Source organism: Bos taurus, chromosome 22 (assembly GCF_002263795.3).
Source record: "Bos taurus isolate L1 Dominette 01449 registration number 42190680 breed Hereford chromosome 22, ARS-UCD2.0, whole genome shotgun sequence".
Lineage (NCBI taxonomy): Eukaryota > Metazoa > Chordata > Mammalia > Artiodactyla > Bovidae > Bos > Bos taurus.
The window spans coordinates 59545256-59559515 of NC_037349.1; the positions used below are offsets into that span (position 1 = coordinate 59545256).

Below are 14260 nucleotides of genomic sequence, written 5' to 3' on the forward strand. Positions count from 1 at the left end.
GGAAACTGCTGGAAACTCTTCTGCACGGCACATTCCAGGGAGCAGCCACCGCCGCCCCAGTGCTGGGGGTCCAGGGCAGAGCAGAGACCGCGGAGGCAACAGTCAGCGACCAGGTGGGGAAGGACACGTGCCACAGCCAAGGCCTGGACTTGAAGTGCTGGAAGCTGCTACGCTCATAGCAGGTGGTCCACCGCCCGTTCCTGCAGGGGCTGGAGTGGCCCGCACACGTGCAGCACCAGACACCCGCACAACGAAGCTTTCCAGGTTCCCATCGACGGGGAGCCCTGGGCAGCCCGTGCAAAACTAGGGACTCACGTCTCACACCAGCCCTGTGCCCCGGAAGGCTGCCAAGGCCACGCCCTCCTCTCTCTGGCTTCAGCAACAGAACTGAAAACCAAGAGACTACCACCAGGCAGCTTGTAAAAAGTTGGCTTTATTTGTTCTTATTCACCTTATCTCAGTTATGCCGCTTGGGCGTCCACAGTGACAGTCCCCTGGAAGTCGGGGTCAGCCCGCCTCCATGACCAGTGACTGCAGGTCAGGCGCCCGAGCCGTGCGTGGTCAGAGGCTGCAGCAGGGCTGCGGGGCGTCAGGTCTCCGCGTAGGACTGGGTCGGACAAGGCCGCGTGTGGTGTGGTGGGTGCCCTGGCCGAGGGGGACAGGCCGGGGCCCATCCTGGCTCTGCTGTCCACTCGCCAGGTGGTGCTGGGCGAGTCCGCTCGCCCCTCGGCTGGTCTGTTCCCTGGGCAGCACAGCCAGTGAGCCTGGGGCCCTTGGGCTCAGATGGGCACCAAACTTGGCACGTCTACTGGCTGTGCTTCAGAGGCACCGTGTGCCCGCTGCTGGTGGGGTCTGGTCTCCGAGGGGCAGGATGCACCCCTCAGGCTGCGCTACCTAACTCTGCTGGCCCCCAAGAAGGGCTTCCCTAAAGGCCTTTGAGAAGGTGGTAATTCCTAAGATCTAGGTCACCTATTATTGCAATCAGAATTTGTCTCAGGCATAATTGTCTTTTTATACCAAACATGGGCGAAACTTAGCAAAACCCAATGTCTCTGACCCTGGTGTCACCGTGGATCTAGAGCCTACCTCCTCTCTGCTGGGCAGTTCTGCTGACAGTGGAGATCAGAGGCATCCCGTCATTTACTTCACTTGTGCTTGGTCCTAAGTACAGTGAAAATGTTCTAAAAAAATATAAATGGGAAGTCTTCAGCCTAGAAGATAGTGTGTGGGGCCGGCCACAGCTCCTCCCCTCTTGAGGGGCGGGTGGGGCGGATGCAGCACGGACAAGTTCGGTGATGGCCAGGGCAACCAGACGGCTGGCAGCCCAGGGTCCCCCGCACAGCGGACTGCGCTCAGCCCGGCGCGCTGCTGAGCTGTGGATCCCAGCCCGGCTCCACCACCGAGGACACAGGTCAGCCCGCAGAGACACACACAGAGGGGCCAGGAGGCTCTTCTGGAAATGCATCCCGCTAGTTTGGAAGAGACTGTGTCCTAAAAAACTAACTTCAAAAGGGAAAATGATTGTCTTCCAGAGAAACCGTTTCAAACCAGATGTTCTGGCCGGACTGTGAGGGGCACGCGCCAGGTGAGCTGCCCTCAGGCCCCAGGAAACAGCCTGTTGCGGGGGCCGCCCTCCTGCCCCGAGACAGAGACGCTGCAACGCTTGCGCTTCTAACCAGCGAGACGCTCCCTTGAGGGGCGGCCGAGACTGCTGCGGTCGCCGGCAACGCTGAGAAGGTGCAAAGGCTAACACAGAAGTGACGTGGACACCGGGGCCGCTGGCAGCCCAGCCCGCCTCTGGCGCTCAGCTGGGCAAGACCCACTTCTACGACCGCCGCCAATGCCAGAGCGAAAAGCAGAATTTTAAACTGGAAAATTTCTAGCACTTTACAAAGTGGAATGAAAAGAACATGAAACTCAAACACACACTGAACCGAAGTCCTTGCGCCTCAGCAGCGCCTGAGACGAGCTCCTGCAGCGCGGCTCCCCCGTCCCCTCTCGGCTGTGGTGGGGCAGGCCGCCTCTGCCAGGTCCGGGAGCCACAGCTCAGAACAGCAGGGCCCCCATGCTGCCGACCTCGCTCTGCTCCTTCACGAAGATCTCAAAGTACTGGTAGATGATGGTGACCGCCAGCAGGATCCCGGTTCCAGACCCGATGGCGCCCAAGAAGTCAGCCAGGACCGAGAGGGCCCCGATGCACAGCCCGCCGAAGGCCGCGGCCGTGGGGATGTACCTGGGGAGGGGCGCGGGGCGCGCATCAGCCACAGGCTGTCCGGAGTCCTCGGGCCTGACCCAGGCCGCGGGAGCAGCTGTGCAGCAACCCGCTTACTGTGCCTCAGGACCCCGACGCCCTGAGGGTCACTCCACGACCCCGCACGGTTACGTCTGCTCAGGCAGCCTGACGGTCTAGACTAGGGCTTGCTGTCTGCTGAGCAGGCACGCAAGTCGCTGGCAGCTACTGAAACAGGACCAGTCCAAACTGAGACATTGAAAACGTCACAGAAGATTTTAAAGACAGGGACATAAAATGTCTCCTTACGACTTTTCGTTGTATTTTTTCTGAACAGCACTATAAACCTAGAGGCGTCAGGAATTCTTAAAGGAATGAACGAAACTGCCCACCGCCTCCGTTAGGCATCAGAAAATGACCTGGCATTAGCCACATTGACTTCCTGTGGTTGAGGCAAGCGAGCTGTGGTCCCCAGGACAGACCTGGGCCTGACTACAGAGCCCGATGCTGGGAACAGCTCTACAGGAAATCAGTCACGTTCATTCATTCACACACCGAGAGAGACTGAGAGGAAATAAACCGGCTTAAGAATCCAAGGCGCTCACCATGGCCCACCCTGCTGCCCAGGGGCAGCCCCATCGTGAGGGGAGAGGCCTGCAGACCACCGCAGCCTCCTCACCCTCCCACCTCTGAGTCCAGCCCCCTCGCTCTGCCCGGCGGTTGCGGCCTCCGGCACAGGCCTTCCACACACTGGCCCGCCTAGCGGCCTCCACCGGCCTCTCTGACCTCACCTGTACTTGGATGCCCCTGAGACGCTCGACCCCCCACGCTCCTCCTGGAGTGCCCCACAGAACCCTGCCAGAGAACCCGGCTCGCAGGAGCACGGCGAGGGCCCTCGGTCAGCACCCTCACCGCACCATCCGCCACAGGCACTGGCCTCCGCGCCTGGCCGGCCCCCCCACGGGGAGGGGCTGAGGGCTCCCGGACGCCTGAAGACGGGGCCCCATCGGCCTCGGGGCTGGCACTCACCGGTTGAGCTCGTGGACCATGGACGTCTCTCGGTGGCCCCGCATCACCATCTGCTGCTCCTTCAGCTGCTTTGCAACCTGTGTGACGCCCACCCGGGGGGACGACGTGAGTCCAGGCCCAGGCAGACACTTGGCGTGCTATCAGACGCAGGCGCCCCTGGCACCCGCACGCACGGTGAGACCGCGCCCAGGAGGCGGGAGGGAAAGCCTAGTCTGCTCTGCCTGCTGCTCCCCAGACGAGCACAGGTTCATCTATCCGGGTCCGGCCACGGTCGCTAACGCTTTGGAACTGGGCCTAGCAAGGACTAACTGCCACGTGTGTTCACAGGCCCATCCCAGGAGGAGGGCCAAGCCAAGCCCCCTCACTCCAGCCGCAAGCGAGGATGCTGGTTCTGCATCAACCACCTCCCAGAGACTGCAACTCCTACTCACGTCCTTGGCGGAGGAGCCCGAGACCTCGATCCACGTCTTGGAGAAGAAGGCGCAGGAGCCCAGCATGAACACGATGTACACCACGGCGTGGACGGGGTCTTCCAAGACAGAGCCGAACGACTCGGGCGGGGACAGGTAGTAGCAGAGGCCCCCCACGGGGTAGGCCCGCGCCGGCCCGCCGGAGGAGGTGTCCTGGGGGGATTTCGGGGAGTGGTGAGCGCCGCCCGTCACCCCACCTCAGCACAGAAACAGCTCTGAGAGGGGCCCTCGGGGCAGCTGTCCCACCCAGAAGAAGCGTCACTGAGCCTGTGCCAGGCACTAGAGAGCATCGCAGGCGAAACGACGCTGGCCGTGAGCACGGCCCACGGCGCCAGCATGGCCCAGCCACAGCCTCACCCGCGCCCGGCCCCTCACGGGCTCCTGGGCCGCCGCACTTACAGACCAGGTGCCCAGCAGGCTGACCAGCAGGTTGCCACTGAAGCGGGCGGACAGCATCTGGGAGATGACGTACAGGTTGGACACGAGGGCGGACTGCAGGATGATGGGGATGTTGGACGTGTAGAAGAGCTTGATGGGGTAGGTGTTGTACTGGCCCCGGTACCGGGCCGACTTGATGGGCAGGTCGACACGGAAGCCCTGAGGAGCCAAGCAGGAGCCAGGTTCTCACCCCGCGCTCGGGCCTCCACGCCCCGCCCCACCCGCCACACTCAGGAGCAAACGGACGGAGGGTCCAGAAAAGCTGCTTAAGATGCACCAAGCACAGCAGGGCCTCCGCCAGGAAACGAGGCCCAGCGCCACAGGGACACCATCGTGGGACACCCCCAAGTGCCATCAGCGGCTGGCCGTGCCCCCGCTTCCACGGCAGCCCCGGAGGCCCCACACCCACAGCAGGGCCTCTGCCAGGAAACAAGGTCCAGCGCCACAGGGACACCAGCGTGGGACACCCCCCAGTGCCATCAGCGGCTGGCCGTGTCCCCGCTTCCACGGCAGCCCCGGCGGCCCCACACCCACAGCGCCCTTCTCGGATGCCTCACTCACTGCAGAAAAGCCTGGCTTCTCTACTTTCCTAGGAATACAACCTTTCCCTCTGAAACCCTTGGAAAATAAAAAGGGCTTCCTATATGTACTTGTTTTTGTTTTCTTTTTAAACCACCTCCCAGTGCCTAGAACAGAGTTCAGAATATGTAAAATAAAACCTCAACAATCAAACCCCAAGACCCCGAGGAGCTAGCTTGTCATTAACCAGCATCAGCTAACGGAGCAGACGTGCTCAGTCCTCAGCACCTGGTGGCATAAACACCTGTGTGTCAGGACAGAGCGACTGACCAAAGACGAGACACGAGTCCAACTCCAGGAAAGCAACAGGCAGCTGAGCCTCCTGTCCAGAAGCAAGTCACGCAGACTCACCGCGTAAGAGCTGACAGCTCTCGCAAGGACAAGGCAGCCGCGCCACAGGCACCTACACACCGGGTAAGCGGCAGGCCTGAGGCTGCGCTTACTCTCACTTCTCTTGAATTAAGACCTGAAACGTCAGAGCTGCCTCAGCTCGTTAGTTCGGGCAGGTTCCCGTGAGCCCACGGGGCCCCTCCGTCAAAAGCTGGCTGCCCGTGGCACTGGTACGCGTGCTTCACGCCGCCCTGGGGTGTGGGCACGGGGATGCAGGCCCCCCTGACTCCCCAGGGCCGGTTCTGGACGCACCTGGAAATAGATGACCACCGCAAAGACAAAGATGGTGGCGATGAGGTTCATGAGGTTGGGGAGGTTCTGGCGGTAGAACGCCTCCCGCAGGGCTCGGACCTTGTCGGTGCGGGTGGCCAGCAGGTGGAACAGCGCGATGATGGCGCCCTCGAACTCCATTCCTGTTACGGTGGGGGAGAGGGGGCAGCTCAGGGCGGCCCCAGGCATGCTAGCGGCCGGAGGAGAGCTCAGGGCGGCCCCGAGCATGCTGGTGGCCGGAGAGGACCTCAGGGGGCCCTGGGCATCCTGGTGGCCGGAGGAGCTCAGGGCGGCCCTGGGCATCCCGGTGGCCGGAGTAGCTCAGGGCGGCCCTGGGCATCCCGGTGGCCGGAGTGGAGCTCAGGGCGGCCCCGGGCATCCCGGTGGCCGGAGTGGAGCTCAGGGCGGCCCCGAGCATCCTGGCAGCCAAGGGTGCGGCCAGGATCTGAGCTCAGCTTGTGAGCACCCACATCCCTGCCTCTTTTACAAAGCTGCTCCTTGCAGAGGCTGGAAGCACCTGGGTGTCCACCAGGGAAGGCCTGCTGGGAGAGCTGCCCTGCCCATGCAGTGACGGCCAGGCGGTGCTGAGTGAGGGGGGGCTGGCTGTACTGGGGGGCCAGTGTTTGCAATGTGCTCTGTAGGTGAAATATGCAACTGACACATTGGTGTCAGCAAAAACCTGTATCTTCAAAACCTTTACAGATACACGCACAGAAAAATCAGAAGCGATGTACCTAAAACTGATCTTCCCTGAAACGGGGACGCGCGTGCTGCTCACGGAACCCCACCCACGGGCACCTCGCCCCTGAAACGGGGGCGCGCGTGCTGCTCACGGAACCCGCCACGGGCGCGGGGCCTCACCTCGGCCGGTGTTCACGGTGGTGGGGCTGAACGCCTTCCACACGATGGTCTCGCAGATGTTTGTGGCGATGAACAGGGAGATCCCAGAGCCCAGGCCGTACCCCTTTTGCAGAAGTTCGTCCAGAAGCAGAACAATCAGGCCAGCCACAAAGAGCTGTCAGTATAAAAATAAACAAGTACAGACACGTAAAGAGACCGCATGAGTGCTCCCACAGCATGAGTGCTCCCACAGCATGAGTGCTCCCACAGCATGAGTGCTCCCACAGCATGGCTCTGCCCTTCCTTGGGAGCTGGCTTCTCTGATGGGAACCCCTGAAGGCAGAGGGCACGCCTGCCGTGGGAGGCTCCTCTGTGAACTCAGAAGGGAACACGGGGCCCGGGCCTCTTCTCAGGAAGCTTCTCTCGGCCTGCCTCAGTTCTGCTGTCTGGCCGGGGCAGGTGTGAGGGTGCCTCAGCCTCGGTGCCAGCCCAGCGTTACCTGTATGGTGATGAGCAGGCAGACTCCGGCGCCCATCTCGGACGGGTCCCCGTACATCCCCGTCATCACGTACACGATAGACTGCCCGATGGTGATGGTCATGCCGAACACTGCAGACGGAAGGACAGCTGTGTGCTCAGGGCCAGCACGCGGTCCTGGAGGACACGGTGACCCAGACGCCAGCTCCACGCCAGGAGGACAAAGGTGAGGACCACAGACGCTGCCCCCAGGGAGCTCAGCCAGGAAATGCTCGAACCACACCGACAAAGCGACAGCGATGCACGGTAACTCAAACTCGGGACAGAAGCTCGTGGGCTCTCTTAGTTCCACCTCCGCCTCGTGCATCTCCTTTCAGTGAGGGCGGGGGAAAGCCCTGAAGCGTCACCATCCAGCTTCTTAGGGCAGACGTGAACACAACTCAGGGACGACCCCAACCTGCACACCACACTGAGGCCATCGTCTGGGCCCAGGCTCCAGGAGCACTTGCCCAGGCCACCAACAGGCTCGCGCTTCAGGGCACAGAATACAACTCGGCGATCAGCTGAGCCTTCCCAGTTTGTATTTAATGCATTATTTTAGGGAAAACCTATCATGCCACCAATTCGCTCAGCCCGCTCCCCCGCCACACAGCTCTCCCGGAGCTCTCCTAGAGGAGGCTTTCCTTTTTACAGACAGTCTTGTGTCCTGTATCATTCACTACATTCCCCCGGGATGCACAACGGAATCTACGCTTTTTTGTTGGATTCCACGGTACTTCATGGATCTTACAGTATGGGACTGGGATTCAACTCCAGCTTTTCGGCTTAGTCTGCCGCCCCCACCAAAATATATACATTCTACTCCAAAGTGCCTGTCATATGTAGTCCCTTTTTGACTTTTTAAAAGTGCTCAATAAGACCAAATTCTTAAGGCAAAAAAAGAGCAGAAAAAAATTTTTTTATTAAGTCCAAGACCAAAGAGAAAACAGCTGATCTATAGTTCCGAAAAATAACGCACATATATATTTTAAGATCCTGCTCTGTGTCTGAAACTGACAAGTTTAAACTAGATTAGTCTTTCGTGCTCAACTTTTTAACCTACTAACTTCAGATCTTAAAACATGCTGGAGTGGAAGGAGATACGGCTGGGTAGGAAAGTGTAATTATCATTTCCTGATTAATACCTATTCAATCCACAGTCAGGCTTAACTTGGTTAATTCTGATGACTGGTCATTGTTACGAGTGCCGCTTATGATTTACTACTTGGAAAATATCATCATCCCCGTTTTTACAGGTGAAGAAACTGGGACACGAGCTGCAACTCACTGCCCAGCGCCGCGCAGCTGGTGCACGCGCCGCCCAGCGCCACGCAGCTGGTGCACATGCCGCCCAGCGTCGCACAGCTGGTACACGCAGCTAAGCTGAGAGACCATCATTCCTCTAAAGCAAATCCTCGTAAACTCCCACAAGAGAAAAACCACCCCGCCAGGTACCACCACTGGCAAGGCACTCACCGGTTTTTTACACACAACATTCAACTGAATTCTTAGCATAGCTCTGCTTCTAAGTGGAAAGACAGGGAGATGGTGGAGGGCGGGCCCTCCAGGCTTGGGCAGCGACGCCCTTCCTCTGCCTGCTCCAGCCCGTCCCAAGTGCCCTCATGCCAACACAAGGCCACACAGGGCTGGAGGGCCGAGAGGATTACAGCAATGATGCCCCGACTCCTGCCAAAGACAGCCAACCCCGCCCCCTGAAAAACCCCAAGCCAATTGTTGATGACCCAAACTTCGTAGCAAATTCAAATTCTCAACTACAGACATCTGAACATCATTTACAATCCCACTTACATTTTTGGGCTCCGTTGAAGAGGGCTCGGTCTTTCGGGGTGTCACCAACCTCAATTATTTTGGCGCCAGCCAAGAGCTGCATGATGAGGCCGGAGGTGACGATGGGCGAGATGCCCAGCTCCATCAGCGTGCCTTAGGAAGGGGGGCAAAACACAGCTGACGTCAGTGTGGAGAAGCAAGATGCTGGTGAGAAAATGACCGCACACCACTGGACTGTGCGCCCCAGCAGAAGCCCAGCGTGCTTCAGTCTGCCAGCACATTTCATTCAGAGAACAGCCCCCAGATTTCAGCAGTTAGAGGGCAAGTCAATCCATTCTGTTCAGTCTGCCAGGTGACATTCTCTTTAGAAGTCACATGGCGTTTAAACCGATTGCTACATTTAAATTCACGAAAACAGGTTCACGCTGGTTGTACAGAGATAAGGTAGGTTTGACTCTTCATCAGTTAACAAAAAAGGATGACGTTAGAATACTTTCCAGAGCCTGGAGATGAGGGCCATACAACTGTATCTAGTTTCGAGTAGACCTCTACTCCATCACACTAAAGCAAGCAATGCTTCCAACTGATTTAAAACTTAATGTGAACCATGTTTTTAAAACGAGTCAGTCAGAAGCAGTAGCAGCATAAACATTCAAAATGCCCCTCACCCCAAACAGGCGACTGTTTAGAGTGTACAGCACACTGCTTATGCATTTACTTCTTTGGACACGTCACGTGACCTGTAGATGCGGACAAGACACAGCTGAGAAACAAACTGCATATTCTAAAGAATGCTATCCAACAGGAGAAAGACAGGCCGTCATTCCAGCTGCTTCAAAAGCATTCTAGTCTTCCGCACATTATTTAGAAATCTCTACCATGCAGACTTACCTTCTTGTTACAGGTTTTGCACCGCATACAAAGCAGTTCTGAACAGGGTGACATGCTGGGTGCGGAACCCAGCACTCACCAGGGCTCTGTTTAGCACAGCATGCGAACACTCTCTCCAGACACTCTGGACTCCATCTAAAGCCAAGCCTGTACTATAGCTGCAGGCAGCCAGTCAAGCCCACGCAGCACGGGGGGCAGGGGGCCAGCCTACCTCTGTTGGAGGCGAGGATCACCCTCATCCAGTAGAAAGGGTCAGCTGAGTCTGAAGACATGATTCCAAACAGGGGGATCTGGAAGCAAGCAGAGAGGAGCCAGGCACGTGCTCCCGGCCCCCCACGCCACACCCAGACCCCGGACCCCAGCCCGCGGACCCCGCCCAGCCTACCTGGCAGCACACCAGGAAGATGAAGAGGGTGATGGCGGTCCAGAGCACCTTCTCCTTGAACTGGATCTGCAGCAGGCAGAGCGGGCCAGGACGCAAGTTACCCTCAGAGCAGAGCGAGCCCAGACGGCAAGGCCGCCACAAGCAGAGCAACGGAAGTGGGCTCCGCTCCATGCCTTGCTCTGCTCACAGGAAAGCAAGGCGCAGACACTCCACACTACGCCCAAATGGGAGTGTGCGTGCTGCATGCCTTCTGTGCACACGTGTGTGCGTGCGTGCTCAGTCACAGCCAACTCTTTGTGATCCCACGGAATGTAGTCCGCCAGGCTCCTCTGGCCATGGAATCTCCAGGCAAGAACACTGGAGTGGGTTGCCATTTCCCCCTCCAGGGGATCTTCCTGACCCAGGGATCAAACTCACGTCTCCCAGGTTGCAGGGAGACTCTTTACCACGGAGCCACCTGGGAAGCCTTTCTGCAGATAAGGCACAGATGCAAAGACTTGCATGTGCATCATCTCGTTTAATCTTCACACAACGTCATGTTATCCTTGCTTTTACAAGAAAACTGAGTTTTAGAAAAATAGACTTCCCTGGTGGCTCAGATGGTAAAGCCTCTCCCTCTGCATACAATGAGGGAGACCCGGGTTCAGTCCCTGGGTTGGGAAGATCCCCTGGAGAAGGGAATGGCAACCCATTCCAGTACTCTTGCCTGGAAAATCCCATGGACGGAGGAGCCTGATAGATTACAGTCCATGGGGTCGCAGAGAGTCAGGCACAACCGAGCAACTTCACTCTCACATTTGTCTCAGATCCCACAGCTGTCGTGGATTTGAGCTCAAAGCCTGCGCTCTGAACCGTCAGCAATGAACAGTGTAGGATCTGAACCACAATCAAAGAAATGCTGCAACAGAAAGAGATCCCTAAACCAGACCTGCCCACAGCACAGGAGCGTCACTCCTCACTTTAAAGGGTTTTGTAGTGGACAAAATCCTGCTATGCTGGAGTCAACTAATCTGCAACCCGCGTTTCTTTGCGTTTTCTCCAGTATTCTCCAGGAATTAAGGATAAGACGATGTAATACACACTGGAGGAGCAGGGAGAACGGCACATTCAACCGACTCACTAGCTACTGGTAGCGTCTGTTTAACCAGTTTCCACGTCTCCTCAGGTGTGTAAGGTGATAGGGGGACGACTCAGAATCATTTTCCAGGCGACTGAGAAGCAGCATCGGGGAAGCTGAGACACCTGCCCAAGCCCCCTCTGCTCTGAAACCGAAGGTCTTCATCGCACCTGCAGGCTGCACGGCAAGGATGAACGGCTCTAAAGGCTTAGGAAACACAGGACTTACTCTGTGGACTAAGATCTCAACACAGAAACACCTTGTGAGTGAAGGTAGTAAGGAAACAAAAGTGTGTTCTTTAAAGACACTTTTTAAGCTTTGTTCTAAGTGAGCACTGAGCCGGAGTCACGGCTCTCTGGTTAGCTCAGGGCTACAGCGCCTCTGCGCCGCCCGCTGTGGACAGGGCTCGACAGGACAACCGCGCCACGGTGGGGAGATCGGACACTGAGGCACTCCACGTGCAGCTGGGGCATCCACAGAACTCTTCCTCTTGAGAATGCTCCCCGCGCCCCTTCCCACCGGGAAATCAGGAGGCAGCCGAGGAAAGCAACACCCTGTCAGGCTGATGGGTCACATAACAAGCTAGAAACGATTCTTTACAGGGAAAGACAGTGGACAAGTTTTACAGGACTCCTCATTCTAAATAACCAAGTCTCGTCTCCTGGAAGCAGCCAAATTCAGCAGCAAGACATCAAAACTGTTTATCCTAGTTTTGCCTCCCCTACCTCTGGAGTTCAGTCTCTTGGCAGAATCCTCTCAACCTCGACCCTACCCCAAAGCAATTTTCTAATCTGTCTGGCTCCCTGCCCACCCTTTTTGCTCTATCAATACGGAACACCCTCCCACCGACTGGTCTTCTCTCCCTTAGCAGACTCCATACTCCTGATGCCATGAGAATTCCTTTCCTTTCCTTCAAGGACACTTCTCTTCTGCCTTCAAGGCTGCCATCAGACACAATGTCTTCCACGGCTCACCCCTTCTGGAGCCACTGCCGTACCTCGCGCAGATTTCTACTGCTCTCCCGCCACACTCAGCTACACACAAGGCCAAGGTCACACATGAAGAGGCTGAGTGAGGGTGGATCCCCGGGGAGCCTGCCTCCAGAGCCAGGCCCTTTCTACTGTGTTGGGAACACACACACACACACACACCTTTGCATATCAGCCCCTCAAAGCCAGCACATCCGTGGAGGAGACGCAAAGAATGTGAGGACAAAAACATATTCCTACTAATTCTCCCCAAGAACCAGATGAAGCTGTTCTTCCTTGTTTAACGGCTTCGCTTACACTGGCAACTCTCACTGTTTGGGCCTGAAGCTGTGCACGTGCAAAAATTCTTGATAAAGAGTCAACAGAGCTCCACACGTCTTTACAGCAGGTTTTCATGGACCTGATGTAAAGACACGGGTCACAATATGCCCTCATTCTCAGTTCAGTGAGGGCACACGGAGAAGGGGCAGACTCAGTTACACATAGCCAAGTGACTGCTCTCAACTCCTTGCAGCAGCTGGACAAAAAGCGCATCTCCAGGAAAGGGGACAGCCGGCAATCCGCTGCCGCTGGAGCGGGAGGAGGGAGAGGAGCTCAAACCGGAGGGTCTGAGGCTCTCGAGGCCTTTCACTCAGGCCAGGGTCCTCTTCGGGGCAGCGCAAGCCTCGGGTTCGGGCCACCCGAGGGACGTCCACAGAGTACGCTCCAACCGAAGCCCGGCGCGGCTCGGGGGAAAGCACGCCGCCCGGACCAGAATCTGGGGAAGGGGCGTCCACTCGGCGCGTCGGGGCCGCTTCACCGCCCTCCCCGAGCCTTGCTCCGACTCACCTTCCTCTCCGGCTTCTGGATTTCGGGCAGGATGACACAGAAGGGCTTGATGACTTCCAGAAACTTGACTTTGGGGGGAGAGACAAGAGGAGAGTCAGGGCTGGGGGGCCCCGCGCCGCCCCGGGGAGTAGGGGCGAGGGGCCGGGTGGGCTTCCCTGCCAGAGGAGCGGGGTCCCGCCCGCGCCCGTGCTGCCCCGAGGGACTCACTCCCCATGGCGGCGGCTGCTCGGCTCCAGGTCTCGCTCCGGCTGGGTCGCGCTCCGGCTCCGCTGCCGCCGGGCCTGCTCTGGAGCGCCGCGCCTCGCCGAGAGACACGTCAGTGCTAGCGCCGCGGCGGCCGCTTCCGCTTCCGCTTCCTGCCACGCGCCGCGCCCGCGCGCATCGCCCGCGCCGAGACCACAACTCCCGGCATGCAGCGGGGCCGCGCGGCCTGTCGGGAGTGAGGCCGGAGGGCGGGGCGAGGCGCGGAGCCCGCAGAGAAAGGGGCGTGCGCCTGCGCAGTTGGACCCGCGTGTTGGGACCCGGAAGACGTTCCCCACGCCGGCTTGTCGCCCCACGCTTCGGGGCAGCTGTAGTTCGTTTCGCGGCGTAGACCATGAGCTCCTTAGTGCAGGCCTGTCCTGGGGCCAGCTGGGTCCCTGGCGTCCGGCAGGTGCGCGGCGACGGGACGACGGGCATCCTTTGGTGGGCTCATCGAGCAAAGCCGCGGCTGCTTGGGGCGCGGGCCCCGCCGACTGTGGGGAGGGGGCGAGGCCGGAGGAGGCGCCCCGGGAAAGGAGCCGTTGCGGTTGCGGCAGACGCTGCGCCTGCCCGAGGTCTCCGGGGAGAGGAGGCCTGTTTGGCGGAGGGCTGTGTGAGGGTAGCGATAAGGTTCAAGGCTCTTGGGGCCGTTGGGCGGGGCGAGGGGTGCTGGGCGCGGAGTTTGGGGTTTATGTCCGAGCAGCTGTGATCGCCGGTGGCACGCGAGAGGTAATCTGAGGAAGGAGACTCCGTGCCGTCAGCGTCTGGAGCAGGCTGGCGCTGCTGCCTGGGGTTAGGTGGGGTTCCCGAAGCGCAGCCTGGAGCTGGGACGGATGGAGTAGGAGAGCCGCGGTGGCGAGGTGTTCTGTAGTATTAGTTTAGGGCTTGCTATTTCTCCTTTCCCTTCCCTCCCGTTTCTAGCAGGTAGCCAGGATTTGTACATCTTTCCCTCAGGGATTTTTCTAAGACGGGAAGTCCTTTTTTGGAAACCTAACCCGTGGGTGGAAAATACAAATGCCGGCAGAGGTGGGCAGGAATTTCAGTGAAGTGACCGGGTGTGGTAGCACTTGCTATGCATCCCCCAGAGAAAAACGTTAAGTCCGACCCTCCTCGGCCTGCTTCTGAGAGCAGCCCCATCTTCCCGTGCAGGACCTCTTTGTAATAAGTGCTGCAGTTTTGTGTCAGCCCCTGGACACAATTCAGCAGGTAGCTCAGAGCTGATACTAGCACATGTGACCATGCACCATCCTGATGGTGAAA

General features: G+C 58.5%; 1 protein-coding gene across 1 annotated transcript; it reads right to left on the reverse strand.

Annotated features, from left to right (window-relative positions):
- Positions 1–1865: 1865 nt before the first annotated feature.
- Positions 1866–12996, reverse strand: SEC61A1 (SEC61 translocon subunit alpha 1). The gene is given in 12 exon segments (NM_001040504.1): positions 1866–2233; positions 3260–3336; positions 3691–3882; positions 4129–4326; positions 5389–5549; positions 6268–6421; positions 6746–6855; positions 8572–8703; positions 9653–9731; positions 9827–9892; positions 12761–12828; positions 12968–12996. Coding segments are annotated over 12 exon segments (1431 nt in total). The 5' UTR covers positions 12975–12996; the 3' UTR covers positions 1866–2046.
- Between the last annotated feature and the right edge of the window lie 1264 nt (positions 12997–14260).